General features: G+C 35.1%; 1 protein-coding gene across 5 annotated transcripts; it reads left to right on the top strand.

The window, feature by feature from the left end:
- Positions 1-5,161: 5,161 nt before the first annotated feature.
- On the top strand, positions 5,162-12,881 carry LOC136206038 (uncharacterized). Of its 5 annotated transcripts, none has more exons than XR_010676191.1 (8): positions 5,163-5,697; positions 6,455-6,532; positions 7,998-8,140; positions 8,965-9,035; positions 9,171-9,266; positions 10,605-10,697; positions 10,829-11,376; positions 12,576-12,881. XR_010676191.1 is itself a non-coding variant. In XM_065996947.1 (7 exons), exons 1-7 carry the CDS (start codon positions 5,251-5,253, stop codon positions 12,608-12,610), a joined length of 963 nt encoding a protein of 320 aa, XP_065853019.1. In that variant the 5' UTR covers positions 5,162-5,250; the 3' UTR covers positions 12,611-12,881. The 5 variants fall into 5 exon arrangements, 2 of the variants coding, with proteins under 2 accessions (XP_065853019.1, XP_065853017.1); XR_010676190.1 differs by having other exon boundaries at positions 12,529-12,881; XR_010676192.1 differs by lacking the exon at positions 6,455-6,532 and having other exon boundaries at positions 5,162-5,697; positions 12,529-12,881.
- Positions 12,882-15,301: the final 2,420 nt, after the last annotated feature.

Here is a 15,301-nt window from a genome sequence, read left to right as displayed (position 1 = left end):
GCGTTTCGACTTGATTGAAGATCTGCCTCGAATGAAGCATTTGATAGGCCTATTTATAGTGACACTTTAAGCACCGGTGATTTTGAATTTCGAAATAACCGTTGGAGGCAAACGGCTTCCTGTCGCTTTCAATCTGGACGTGCTCAGTGTCGTTGGCCAATGAGATTCTTGTATCTTCTGTCTTCGGCAGTGCTCAACAGCTTTTCGTCAGATGAACAGAATGTTTCGACATTTATAGCAAAGTCTTCCAGACAGCTAACTGTGTCTTCTGAGCTTTACCCAAAGTAGAAATACTTTATCTCCAAGTTGGTTTTGTTCTATCGCTGACTTGTACTTCTTGTCGTTCAACTCAACAGCTTCATCTTGAAGCAATTGATAGAAGGCTTCTCGATCCTTCTTCACGCTGAGCTAGTGCTTTGCTTAGAACGACTGCGTTTTGTCTTCCTGGGCCGTGAGGTCTTGATCTGTTGACTTGGGCTGGACTTCCTCTTATGGGCCTTTAGGCTTTTTATCTTAATGTCTTATAAATCAAATTAACTCAACATTGAACAAACACATTAGTGTGAATAAATCAAGGCATTTAAATTTAATGTGTTAGAATATTTTTTATCAATTACATAAATAATTTTGTCAAATCAAAATCATGTGGAAAGGTGTTTCAACAAACTCCCCCATTTTGATGTTGGCAAAAATATTCAGTAAGGAACTCAGTGTTGAGCTCCCCCATGATAGTTGACCTTGTTTTACTCAAGATACTCCCCCGTAAGGGTTGAGCTACTGACTTAGTTTTACTTTAAACATTTCAAGGTTTAATCAAGTAAGTCTAAGGTCAGTTTTCAGAAATAGGTCAGCTCATAGAACATATTCTATTTAACTCAGTTTAAGTTATGTGGAAGATTTAGATATCAGAGTACGCTGAGTATATCTTTGTTCAATGAGTTTTAGTTGAGAAGACATGTAAGAGAGGTCAATTTATAGATCAACACAGCAGACAATCATGAAGCAATGTAAGCACATAACACAGTTGATTTAATGAAGATACATTAAGTGTTTAGCACAAAACATAAGTAGGCATCACATAAGATTAGTCAGTTTTGAAAAAGGTAAATGCATGCATAATTTTGTATTAATGGTCAGCACAACAAAATACATTAGGAAAAGAATACAAGTTTTAAATCTAGCAATCCTAGTCAAGCTATTTTTTCTTGTAGTTGATCTGGACAAGATGCTCTTTGGCTTTTCCCTTTTGTTTCTGCTGACTTCCAGATGCTTCTCCTATTTGCTGAGTTCTTTGAGCTTGTTCTTTTTCCCCCGTTTTGCCAGCATCAGGTGGAGGAGGAATGAAGGTGTCTTCGAGGGCAGCACGAGTTAATCTGGCGGAATATGCCTTAAGCTTTTTCGTGCTTTCATTGAGACCGTCAAAGACGGGAATACCATCATCCAGAACATAACGGGGAACCCTGACCGAGGCACTAAGCATACTAAGGATTTATTCTTGAGACTTCCCAACCCAGTGGATAGTGTTAGTCAGCATGGCATAAGCTTGATGAAACATCTTTAGCAAGGCCGAATCATAATACTGACGTTGAACATTTGAGTGGCGCACATGGTTGAAATTGACTTGAGAGTACCTCAGAATTTCATTCGTCTTGAGTTGGTCAGTTTCCATCTCTTCCTTACTCAAGTTGAGTAGACGGACAGCCTCACTGATTTGCTCAATGGAGCATTGGGAGGAGGAAGAGAGTTGCTCGTTGGTTTTGGCTTGCTCAGATTGAAGCTGGGTGAAGAGTTGATAAACTTCAGCAGAAGTTGCATACATTGAATTCGCAGGTGACAGGTTTTGAAGTTGACCCTGAAGAGAGTTCATGTGATTGACCATTGTCAGTTGGAGTTCGTCCAGCTTTGTTATTGATTCCTGCTTGGGCTGTTGAGACTGGAGTGAAGTCATGACACTCAGAAGATCCTTAAGACCTTTGATTTTTGTGAGAAGCTGAGTGACAGACGAAAGTTGAGTTGGCTCAACAGGAACTGACCCAGCGGCGTCGGCATTGGTTTGATGGAGGTCCTGGAGTAGAGCTTGAGCTGAGTCAATGATTCTTCGACCAGACTCAGTAGCATTCAGATAAGCATAGGATCCATCATTGTTTGACCCAGTTGCCGGAATATGAATGAAACCGGATGGAGGAGGTGTTTGGTTCAATTCATTATTTGAAGTGCCAGCATGATCAGCGGCTGGACTTGAGTTTAGATTTCCAGCAGGAGCTGACTGGTTGATATTCTGCATGTGAGGATGTGAAAGAGGATGATCGGCAGAATTATCTACTTGCTCAGAGTCAGGCTGAAGCTGACTGGTTTGAGGAGGTTGAGGTGTTTCAGCACTGACCTGAGCAGGTGTTTCCTTGGCTAGCTCATTATGTTGAGGAGCAGGAACTTCGAGCACTTGCTCGGTATCAACTTGATGTTGAGTAGCAATTGAGTCGGCATGTTCCTGCGGTTGAGAAACAGAGGCTTGCTTTTCCTGTTGCTCTGGTGGAGAAAACTCAGTTTGATCAGAGAAGAATTTGAACTACAGATCGGACAGATCAGTTATGGGATCTCGTAAAGGTGAGTCACCCAGAAGGTCAATAACGGGGGATTTTTTAGCCTTCTTTTTAAGTCTCCTTAATCTCCTAGTCTTTTGAGGAGAGGGGTCAGCAGGAATGGACTCAATTGAGTCAGTAGGTGAAGTTGCCCCTTGATCAGCATGATCTTTTGCTGTAGGCTCAGCATCTTCTTCAACCTACTCAGTGTTGGTTGGTTCATGTTGCTCAACATCTGCTGTCTCATGTTGCTCAACATCTACTGTCTCCTCAGTATCAAACTGACCACCCAGTTCTTCTTCATTTTGGTCAGTGGGGTTTTTCTCAAGAACAATGCCCTGACTTCTCACAAAATGAGAGTCTTCAGAGATAACGACTCCAATTGGAGGAACGTCGATGGGACTTAACCCAGAAGAGACCTTCTTCTTCTTTCTCAGTGGTTGCTCAGGAGTGTCCTCTTTTTCTTCTTCTTCAGGCTCAGCTTGCCTTTTGAGGTTTTCTGCTGACTTAGGCTCAGCTTGACCTTGTGCAACTTGAGGCTTTGTTCCTTTGGACACAAACCGAACCTTCTTCGGTGGAGAAACAACATCTTTTGAAGAGGTCTGAACAACTTTTCTCTTTCTGTCCTGTTTGTCAGCTTGAACTTGCTTTCCCTTCTTCCCTTTTCTAGTCAGCATTCCCTCTGTTTCCTTAACAGCGGCTCCTTTTCCTTTCTTGGGAACAATAAGTTGATCGTAGACCAGTCCGAACAGTGCAGCTGCAGTAATCTCAGTTCCCCAGACATGCTCATCGCACCAAATAATGAGAAGTTGGGATTGATGGCTTTACGTTGGGTTCATCTTTCATACATGTGCTAGGGGCGATCCCTATGATACACTATAACGATCAAGTTAATGGGCGGTGAGGGTAAGATAACAATGTATGTAGAGAGAGTATGTGTGTGTCTAGAGAGAGAAATATTAGATCATTTATTATGGGATGGGATCCCCTTATTTTTTTGGCATGGCATGTGGGGCGGTATAAGGTCCTTAAATTTTGTTTTTTGAAGTTTAAATTTTGTATTCCTTCATTAGAAGACTGATTTTAGATAATAAAATGTTATTGAGACACATGTATATTCAAAACTATTTAAAAATAAATTCAAAACGAGCCGCTCGATGAGCTTCAAGCTCGAGCTCTAAAATTCCAGGTTCGGCGAGCTTCGAGCTCGAACCGAGTCCGATCTTCGAACTTCTCGAGTCGAGCCAAGCATGACCCTGTTCGGTCTCGGTTAGGCTCGTTTGCACCCTACTCATATATATAGTCTAACTACCTAATATGCGTATTAATACAATTGATTACAATACCTATTTTATTATCTCATTCTTCTTGGGTGTTGTTATTCCCAACCCCATTTTTACACACTTAGCCTAAGGAAATGACGAAAATGTTCTTACTGTTTTAGTCTTTGCAAAAAGTTTTTTTTCTCTCTCTACGGAACGCGAGCGTATAACGACGTGGTGAGGCATGATAGCCACACGCCCCACCACGTGGTGAGGCGTGATGTTCACATGCCCACGTGTGAATTTTTTTTTCCAATTTTACATTTTAATTATTATTCTAAACAATTCTAAATATTATAATTATTTTAAAAAATTCTAAATATTTTAATTATTAACATTATAATTTGAATTATAATTATTAACATTATAATTAAATAATATACATGAAGTATCAAATATGTATTAAAATGTGTTAAAAACAATAAGTTCTAAAGAATTCTAAATATTAAAAAATTACAACAAGTCAATTCGCTCGGTTCCGTTCCTCCATAATCTGCTCCAGATCAGTCCTAACTGGTGGAGTCTGCTCAACGGGCACGAGTGCGATCGCTCGCTGAGCGATGTCTGCCAAATGACTAACCTACTGCAAAAAATTTAAATATTAGAAAAAACATAGGTAAAATAAAAATAAATAATAAAAAACTTACATATTCGCTATTGGAGCGAAAATGGTAGTGGCGTATGAGTATTACGGATGTATGAAAATAAAAAATATTATTCTAACTAAAAAATATATTTTAAACTAGAAAAAAAATTAAAAAATAATTCTAATTATAATTTTTTTAAAAATTACCCCAGGACATATAAACATCATGCCCTCACACAGGTGGAGGCGTGTTGTTCATACGCCCTATCTGTGGCGGTGGCGTATGAGTATCACGCCTCCACCACAGATGGGGCGTATGAACATTACGTCTTTACCTGTGTAGGGGTGTATTGTTTATACGTCCCTACCTGTGTCGGGACGTGATGTTCATACGTCCCGATACAGAAATCAGATTTTTTATCCGATTTCAGTAAATAAAAATGTAAATCAATCAAATTTCGATGCAAATTATGTACTATGAGTCCTTTTCCGCGACTGCTCCTCACCCGATCCATGTTTTTTGTTAATAAATTAGTTCAGATTAGATTAAAGAGAGTTTACTTTGTTCCAGAGAATTTGAGAATTTTGAAATTTGAGAATAGGGTATTTTGATCTTTTTCCGAGACTCAGCGTGGGAAATCGTGGATGGGTATAGTAATCCACCTTTTTTTAACAGCTCCAGTAAGTGAAGCATTTAGCTAACAGGAAATGGAAAATCAGTAGGTTCCCTCTTTTCCGTACCAGTCCAGTGGAGAGGGGAGAAATGGGCAATCCATTTCTTTCCCTGCGATTTGCTGTATTTTTTTCTCTCTCTCTCACAGCCTCAACATCTTCCACTCGTTTCTTCTTCAAATCACAGTCTCAATCTTCTTTACCGCCGATCCCGAAAGCCACAGCCGGCGATTTGCTCTCCGTCCTTGGCCCCACATGCCAATCCTCCAAAGTCACCCCTCTTCTCTCCGACGAACTCAGAACCTGCCTCAAATTTCTCGTCCCTTTCGTTCCTCTTGAGCCCATATCTCTGTATGAACCACACTCTTCTAGACGGAGACTCTCTTCTCAACGTCTCAACCGGGAAAGAAGCCGGAGAGAGGAGAATGAGCTCATTTGGTGGCCGCCTGAGCCCGTCCTTGAGCTGGCTCGCCTCGCCTTTGACTCCGGCGGCGATCCTGATGCAATTTATCGAGCGCTGGATCCTACTGTCTTGCCTGTGAGTTCATGTTTTAAGTAACATCTGTTTATGCTCTTTGAAGTTTAATTTTAAGTGCTTATGTTTTGGATAGGCAAAAAGCGTTCAGGTACTTATCATTCTGACTTTTCATTTCAATACATTATACCTCCCTGAATTCTGTTCATTCTTTTTTCACATTAAGTTCATACTGCCAAACTAGTTAGCGTTACTTTCTTCAAAAAAAAAAAAAAAAAAACTAGTTAGCGTTACTCAATTCATTTCACATGAAGTTCATACTGCCAAATTAGTTAACGTTATTCAATTCATATGGGTTTGAAATTTGTACTTAATAGATCAGGAGCAGTTGAATTTGGTAAAAAAAACCCGATTCTCATGTGAACTTTAAATTTTAGAGATATCTCACTAGCATCTAAATATCCTATTGGTACCTTGAACTTGCTTAAAGTAATCTTAGCCCTCTAAACTTAGTTAAATTGACTGCCCCCTGAGTTGATATGCACTTCAAACTTGTTCAACTGTCCAAATCTCCTCTTACTGTATTACATACCACTTAGAGGTTAATCGTCTAAGTTCAGGTGGTTAATGAGGCTTCTAAGTTCAAGTGGTTAATGTTTAAATTTGATTTTTACAGCCACGGGAGGATTTGTGATCGAAAATAAGAGACTAGAAGTTTAGTGTCTTGAAATAACAGATGAAGGAATCAATCCATGGCTTTTGCCGTTTGGATGTAGCTAAAATTTAAAGCTAATGTATGCTTTCTATTGTAATGCTATAGGTACCTGATGTTGAAAGATCAAAAGAAAACCGATGTGAGCTTACTAGAACACCATATGGGAGACGCTTCATTAGTGAGGTTTGGGTCGCTATTATTGGGTAAATTACACCTATGGCCACTGAATTTTCACGGTTTGGTCACTAAGAGCATCTCCAAGAGACTCTTAGTGATTTAAGAGTGACTAAGACATATCATCTCCAACAATACTCTTTATAGTCACTCCTTATTTATTATTTTATCATTAAAATTATTAATTGTTGTTATATTCACGAATAGTGCAAGAAGAGAGACTCTTCAATAATAAATTATTAATAAAAAATGAATTAAAAGACACTAAGAGGTGGAGAGATGCTCTCTATTAATAGAGAGTATGAGGCTAAGAGGCTTGCCCCCAGTACACCCTTGTGGTGGGACCCCTCCCCGGACCATCGCTGAGCGGGGACGCGTAGTGGGACCGGACCGCCCTTTTTTTTTTTAATGGGGACTAAGAGGCTGTTGGAGCTGATTTTTCATTCTCCCCCCTCAAATTTTAACTTAAGGGCCAACTTAAGAGGCTGTTCGAGATGCTCTAAGCTTCAAAACATACCATAAAATCACTGCACTTTATACTTTATCACACAGTGCAACTATTATTGACCTACTCTTTTTTTACCTTTGACTCCTCTCTAACTTTTCTCTCTATTCCTATTCTAACCCTCCCTTCCTTCTTTTTTTACTTCATCTCTTTCTCTCTATATTTTTTCTCTCTCTCTCTTTCATCTTTTTCTCTCTTCTCCTAAAAATATAGAGAAAAGGGAGGAATCCTATGATACATTAATTTTCACCTGGTCAGTGATTGACCAAGTGAATTTGGTCAATCACCATTGGATATAATCATCGCTTGAACAAGGTTCGTTTTTCTTTTTGTCCTTTTCTCTTTTCTGGGTTACGTATATTATTTTCTGGGTTTTGAATGATTTTGTTTTAGTGGGATCAGAATCATAGTAGATTGCTATTATTGGAGTTATAATTATTATTATTGATATTATGGCAGTTCAATTATTATTATTTTTCTTTACAATGCTATATGGAATTGAAAATTGTTGTATTCATTTACTGGGACTAATCACTTTATACTTATTTCTATGTTGTTTTAATTATTGCTTACCGAAATAAATTGTGTTAATGATTTTGTTTCTGCCTGTTTTAGTTCTGCAACTTTTGCACTTATTGGGGAGAAAAAGATGAAAGATAAAAAAAATATATATATAATGAGCAAGAGATGAAGTTGTGAAAGAAGGAAGGGAGGGGTAAAATAGGGAGAGAGGGAAAAGTTAATCTAATAAAAAAGAGAGTCAAAGGTGGGTAAGTGGCCACAGTGTAAAATTCAGTAGCTTTTATATTATGTTTTGAAGTTCATTGGCCATATCGTGAAAACCGTCAAAATTCAGTGTCCATGGATGTAATTTACCCGCTATTATTACATACATCTTTTTCCTTGTTTGTTTAAATGTTGTTACGATGGAAATTTATGAAGGTTATTGTTTCCTTTTTCGAATTGCAGGAATTGAATTCTTATTTTAAATTTTTATTTGAATTGATTGTTGCTCGTGGCCTCTCCATTGGGCTGGATGTTTCATTAAATCGTTATGACTTCTTTCATGGGCACGTTTTCATTGCTACTGAAACGGGAAGGCTGGGTATTTTGTAAGTCTGCTCTGCATCTATCTCCTTTGTATGCTCTCACATAGGTGGTAGAAAATTTAAGTGGATATAATTTATAAACCAAAGTAGACCAAAACAAGTCTTGGACTTTTGCTTGATTATAATTTATAACGCAAGACTGTATGTATCCATAGACATGCTTGTATATAACAATATTTGGCCAATATCTACAAGTTTTGGCTCAAGTTCTATTTGTTTGGCAGCAAACGGTTTAAAACACGTTTACATTTATTAAAAACATCCCTTACTAAGATAGCTCAATCGCTCTTTAAAAACATCCCTTACTAAGATAGCTCAATCACTCTCTTTTCAATTCCAATTCCAATGTAGGATTCATTCCATCCTCTTCCATGACCATCCTTTAGGGCTGCTAATTGTTTAGGCCTTCCACCCTGATGTCATCCTCTTAGGATCGCATTCACAGGTCCACCAACTTCTGCTTGGTTCATCTACGAACTAACACATTACGTGGAGAGTTGCTCTTATACCAATTGTAACAGTCTAATTCAATACCATGTAGATGTTGTCCGTTTTAGCTCAAGTTTCCATTCCTTAGGTCTCACGACTTTAAAACGTGTCTACATTTCTTAAGATCTTGAATACTCTAGCTCTTTATGTAGCAGGAAAATCTAAAGGTGCAACTCAGCTGCACCAACAAAGACAGTGGGTTGTTTATCAATGTATAGGCAGAGCAAGAAAGAAACAATAAACTTAAACAAATTGATATTCATATTTTCCTCCAATAGGGAAAAAAAAAATGCTGTCATATTGCATTTCTATATATGTTTAACGCTTTATACTTTCAGATTTCATGCTAAAGAATATCCAGCGTATGATAAAAAAGTATTTCCATGCAACATGGGTTATTGCCAAAAAGGTAAAGGGTCAATCAATGATTACTCAGATCCCTATTAGTGAAGCAGTATAGCAATTTTCATCTCATTTTATTACACTGAATTTGTTCATAGCTCTTTGCAGTTGTTTTGCTCATAGTGGTTGAATGTTCTCTTAGGTTCTAATGTAACTTATGATGATTCAATGAATTTGCGGAACATTCTTTGGCTAGCTCCATTTCCAAGCAATTCCTCCAAAGCTTGGCTGGCACCTGGTATGCTCCCTTAAGTCAATTTTGTATCAAGTTTGTTTTTATGCTAGTTAATTATAAAAATGAGATGCAGGTAAAAATCTTGGATAAATTACAATTATGGTCCTCAATTTTGGTCTTACTTTATGGACCTTAAACTTCAAAACTATATATAAAAGTCCATCAATTTTGCCCTTTACTAACATAAAAGTCCCTTAACTTGTGACCACTCTAATAGAAGGTATCTCTCCATTGTAGAATTGATGGAGATGATGTTCTAAGCAACTTTAATTCTCGAACTTTTTGGTTTTGAGATCATTTAGGTGGGATGGTTAGGAGAAAAAAAAAAGTGGATGCTTAGAGCGAGAAAACTCTGAAAATGGCGATTTTGGTAAATTGAAAACATGGTTCCATGGGAAATGTAGTTCTAAACAACTTCCATTGTTGAACTTTTTTTCATTTTGAGGTTGTCAATGGTCACTTTGAGGTTATTTACTTTCATAAGAGAGTTTTATGTTAGTAAAGCGCAAAGTTCATGGACTTTTATGTCCGTTTTTTAAGTTTTCCAAAGTTGAAGTGCTATGAGTGTAATTTACCCTAAAACTCTCTGTAGCTTAGATTATGAGTCAACTGTTTCTCCTTTTATCTTAGCTGGTGGAAATATGGGGTCCTTGATCTTTCTGTGGTTAATATCCTTCAAGATGATATCAGTTGTTGCAATCAGTTATTTGGCTAGTTGGCTATGTTTCTTGGTGTGGGTTCATTTCTACTGTTTTAGCCTCATGTTTGTGTACATCTTAATTGTAATAAAGAACTGCATGCATAACAAATACGCTTACTGAAGTTAAAATAGGAGTTATAGGGGTAAATTGCACTCATAGCTCCTTAACTTTGACCTTACTTTCGTTATAGCTTATGAACTTCAAAAGCGACATAAAAGTTCCTAAACTTTGTCTTTTACTAACATAAAAGTTCCGTTTGAAAATGAACAATCTCAAAATTGACAACATCAAAATATAAATACTCAAGAATTAAAGTTGTTTAGAACCACATTTTCAATTTTCCAAATCATAATTTTCGGACCTCTCTCTCTAAACAACCCCTTTCTCTCTCCTAACTGAATAACATCTAAATGACTAAAAAATCAAAAAGTTCTGCTTAGAATATCATTTTCGCTGGCTTTATAATGGAGTGTCATCTGTTATGGAAGTAGTCAAGGTTAAAGGACCTTTATGTCCGGTTTTGAGTTGAGTGGCCATGGGTATGATTTACCCTTTCTTAGGTAGATACAGTAAAAAGGGGTGCAGTGACGTCAATATTGCTACTACATGCGTGTAATGCAGTTTGCTGTCGATTTGACAGGAGTCCTGGTTGTGTTGGATGCCCATCCAGGAGGAATCATATACCGAGATATCGTACCTAAATATGTCGATTTTGCAAGAACCATATATGAAGGTTTGTATTTCTAACCCTTTTGTTATTTTTAATCTTATATCATTCGGCTTGCAAAATTAGATGTACACATGTTAGTGTTGGTTAAATTTGGTATACTAAGCTTTATCAGCATGATATTATTGGTCTGGCAGAGGATTTTGGAGAAGTGGTGGTTGATGTCAATTACTTGAAAGTCGAAGAGACATTTCCTAATTATCAGATCTTCATATGTTGAGTTAAATGCATGGTTGTTCACCGGATTTTCATGGTTATGTTAAAATGGTCACTCAGCTTTAATGTGTCTCCATACAATCATTCAACTTTGAATTTTGTCTCAATAAAGTCACTCAAACAATTTTAAGAGTAAAAATACATCGGAAATGTGATGTGGTTGCCACATCTGCAGTACTCAACTTTCAATGCTGACTAAACTGACACATGGCTACCACCTAAACGACATGTGACTACCACCTAGACGGCCAAAATATGTGTCAGCTAGGTGCAGGCACATGTCGTTTCGGTTGACTAGTGCTTGCGTGGAATGCACGTCATATTTCCGGTATCTTTTTGCTCTTAATTTGAGAGTGACTTTATTGAGACATAATTCAATGATTTTATTGAGACAAATTGAAGTTGATTGAGACGATCATAAAAGTTTGGTGACCTATGTTGCATTTAACTGGTTGAAAACCTTTCCAAGGTATGCAGCAGTTCCTCTATTTCGTTACCTCTTAGACATTGCTATGGTGTACTGCTGCATTTTTGTTATATCGCTTACATGTTTTTGCTTGGAAGTCAAGTTCGAGCTATAGAATGGGAAGATATAGGGCTATGTTGCACATATATTTTGATTTTAAAGCGTATAACATTTCCGTATCCATTTCAGACTCGGAATCTCTCAGAAATTTGTAAGACACTTTGGGTCACATTTCCATGATTTATAAAAATTGGAAATTCATTTCATGTGTTTTCAGGCGTGAATCAATATGATCTGATTCACGATGTTAATCAAATGTTCAATAGGTCCGTGATATTTTCTAGATTATCTTCTACAAGTTTTAAAATTAAAAAAAAAAAAAAAGAGCTCTTTTCCCTTCTATTATGGGACTTGTAACTCTCTATTTATATATATATACATATATATAGAGGGGTAAACAATTTATTAGTTTCTACATTTTTATATATTACACTAGTTAGTCCTCTGTTTTTTAAATAATCATATAGCGTGTCAGTTTTGTATTCGTCTAACCCCTTTAGTCCTTTTGTTAAACTTAATGGTCAAATGAAATTAAGAATGATAATTTTATCCTAATTTTAATGAAAAGAACATTTACTTTTTCTATTTTATTTTATTTTTCTCACATAAACTTTATTTTTTATATTATTTTTTTTTCCCATGTCATATCTTTTCCAATATTAATATTAAGTAATCAATTTATTAATTTTTATATAATTATAAAACTTTAATTTAGTGGCATAGAATTTGTTTCATTAGAAAAATAAATGAAACCTATTTAGAAAGTTATAAAATTAGAAGTAGAGCAATATAAAACTGTAAATTTTAGATTATAAATATTTTATTAAATAAAAATAAAAAATTTAAGAAAATAGATAATATTCCCTCCATTCCCTTGTATAGGTCAATCTACCAAATTAGTTTTTTTTTTTTTTCAAATATAAGTTATTTTAGGATTCCAAGAATCTTTAGTTTAGTTTTTTAGTCCAAATATTAATTTTTTTTTTTATTGGTACATGTATTTTTTAATATTTCATTGTTTATTTTCTGATAGTGATATTAGAGAGAATTTTTTTTAGTTAACCAATATATTTCTTAATGTGTAAAATACTCTAGCCGACACGCGTGTCAACTGACTTGGAGAATAATCCGGCCATTTTCAGCGACGGCGAATTTCCTTTCAGCGACGAAATGTTGATTTTTAGCGACGCCGAACCAGCTTTTCAGTATAAGAAGAAGATACACCAGACAAGAGGACAAAGGCTGCTCCAATTCCTTACACCTCTTATTTACCATTATGCCATTTTAGCCTTATTGTTGCCCTTTTAGTCTAATTCCCTAAATGCCATTTGGCATTTCATTCCTATTCTATCCCTGTGACTCTTTATTATTTGTAACCCTACCTAGATTAGTTATGTCTTTTACATTTTATTAGAATGAGCTATATAAGCTTCTTTCTTTATACGAAACACAGCTTTTAATCAATATAATTCTATCTTCTTCTTTATGAAGTTTTGTTGAGGTTTTCAACCTTCAACAATGGGGAATCTTGATTTTTTACGGATTTAAGCCGTAAATCCGGGATTAACTCTCTAGTTTAGCTAGAGAATAACTTCTTTGTTAGTTTAGGATTAAAACTAACACGTCTCGAGATCGATCTGTAACAGAACATCGATTGAACCTCTAATCCTTGACTCTTTATATCTTCTGGTTCTTTGACTGGTCTGGTTTTGACAACCATGATTGTAAGTGATAAGAGAAAAGAAGATAAAAGGGCTAATAAATTATGTTTGTAACTTTCAATAAATGTTAATATTATTATAAAAATGTAAAAAGTTAAACTACTAAATAATTTATATAACTGTATAAATTTTAAAAATATATATTTATAGTAAGTTACTAAAGTTAATATTTATTATTGTTACGAAGAATTTACTGAGACGTCACAATAATCTTTCACCAATTTGTCCAATGTGCAACGATGATGTTGAGGATGAGTCACATATTTTCTTACTTTGCTTGTTCTCTCAAGAGGTATGGTTAGAATTTTATTTGGATAATCGTATGTTGAGTGTTCGAGATTTTGGTGTTTGGTTGGATTTATTGTTACGGAATTTTGACCACTCCGTTTCTGGTAAAATCTTCTTTGTTCTCTTGTGGCTTTGGAAGAATAGGAATAATCATGTTTGGTCTCATTCTTGCTTATCATCACGAGATTTAATTCGTGTTGCTTCTAAGGAGTTGGAAGAGTGGAAAATTGCCCAATCTTTAAGACAAACTGGTTTTTCTGGTTTGGCTGGTCGTCTGGCTAATTGGGTCTGTCCCGATCTTGGTCAGATTGCTTGTAACGTTGACGTTGGCCTATTTCATGATGAAGGTTACTGCTCTTTTGTGTTTATTTTAAGGGATCATTCGGGTTCGTGTTTATTTGCATGTCATGGAGGTCTGAATGGATGTTTTGAACCAATATTGGCTGAGGCTATGGCCATTAAAGAAGCTCTTTCGTGGATCAAAGATTGTGGTTTAAAAAAGGTGGAGATTCGTTCAGATTGCTTGTCAGTTGTTCTTGCGATTAAGGAGCGTTATCAATCGATTTCGTATTTTTCTGAGTTGATTTCTGATTGTATTTTGTTGATTCAAGAGCTAGATGATGTATCTATCTCTTTTGTTAAACGGTTAGCGAACTGTGCTGCTCACTGTCTAGCCCAAGCAGTTAGTTCTGTGTCTTACCGTAGTGAGTGGCAATTTGCCCCTCCATTTTTGTCCTCTATTCTTTTTGCTGATATTAGCCAATAATATTGTCTTTTCTTAAAAAAAAAAAAAGTTAATATTTAGGGTAAATAATTATAAGGTCCTTGTGTTTTTACCTAATACACTACTTAGTCCCTATGTTTTTAGAAATAATTATATAGTCCTCCATTTTTTGTTTTTGTTAACTCTTTAGTCATTATGCTTGGATCAATGGTCAAACTATACTAAATAAATTTCAAAATACCAAAATTACCCTTTACTTTATGTTTTAATAATAAAACATATTTTATATTTTTTTCTCTTTTTTCCTACATAATCATAATCTTTCCATTATAAACTCCAATATAAAGTAATTGATTTATTAATTTTTATAAAATTATAGAACTTTAATTTAATAACGTAAAATCTATTGACTAAAAAAATAAATGAAAAATATTTCAAAAATTATTAAAATAGGAGTAAGACTATCATTGTAAAAAGGTTTTACAATTCTAATAAATTTTACGAATGAAGAAAAAAATATATGATTTTTAAAAAATTATAATAATATTTAATGTTAGTTTAAAGATATTATATCAAAAAAAATAATTGCAATTTAAGAAAATTAATAATACATTTTTTCAAGTATATTAATTTCAGTGTATATGTAATTCAAAAATTTCATTAAAACTAATTAGATTAAATTTGAAACTAAAAGATTAATTTTTTAATGTATATAACTAGGGACAAATTTGGACTTTCATTTACAAAAATAGATGGAAGGACTAAAGAATTGATTACGATAAAACTTAAGGACCTTGTAATAATATGATGGACTTACTAGCGTGTTAAGTAAAAACGTAAGGACCTTATAATTATTTACCATAATATTTATTATAAAAATATAGAAAGCTAAACTGCTAAATAATTTATATAACTGCATAAATTTTAAAAATAATATATTTATAGTAAATTACTATTTTGAGTTCATATTATTTTTTATTTAGAAGAAGGATAATTGTTTCATTAATAGAAAAAAGTAATATATTTCGATATCAAAAATTTAAAACTTATAATCTAGAAATACATAAAAAAAATTAAAAAAGTACATAAAAAAGTTTGAATCTGCATTTTCAATATCATAGATCGTGATAGGGCA

Source organism: Euphorbia lathyris, chromosome 9 (genome assembly GCF_963576675.1).
Source record: "Euphorbia lathyris chromosome 9, ddEupLath1.1, whole genome shotgun sequence".
Lineage (NCBI taxonomy): Eukaryota > Viridiplantae > Streptophyta > Magnoliopsida > Malpighiales > Euphorbiaceae > Euphorbia > Euphorbia lathyris.
This window is presented reverse-complemented; position numbering and strand designations above follow the sequence as displayed.

Coding starts and splice junctions, on each gene's coding strand:
- LOC136206038 (XM_065996945.1), top strand. CDS start 5,251: ATGGGCAATCCATTTCTTTCCCTGCGATTTGCTGTATTTTTTTCTCTC. Junction 9,267..10,604: donor CAAAGCTTGGCTGGCACCTG/GTATGCTCCCTT, acceptor TCGATTTGACAG/GAGTCCTGGTTGTGTTGGAT. Junction 10,698..10,828: donor TGCAAGAACCATATATGAAG/GTTTGTATTTCT, acceptor TTGGTCTGGCAG/AGGATTTTGGAGAAGTGGTG.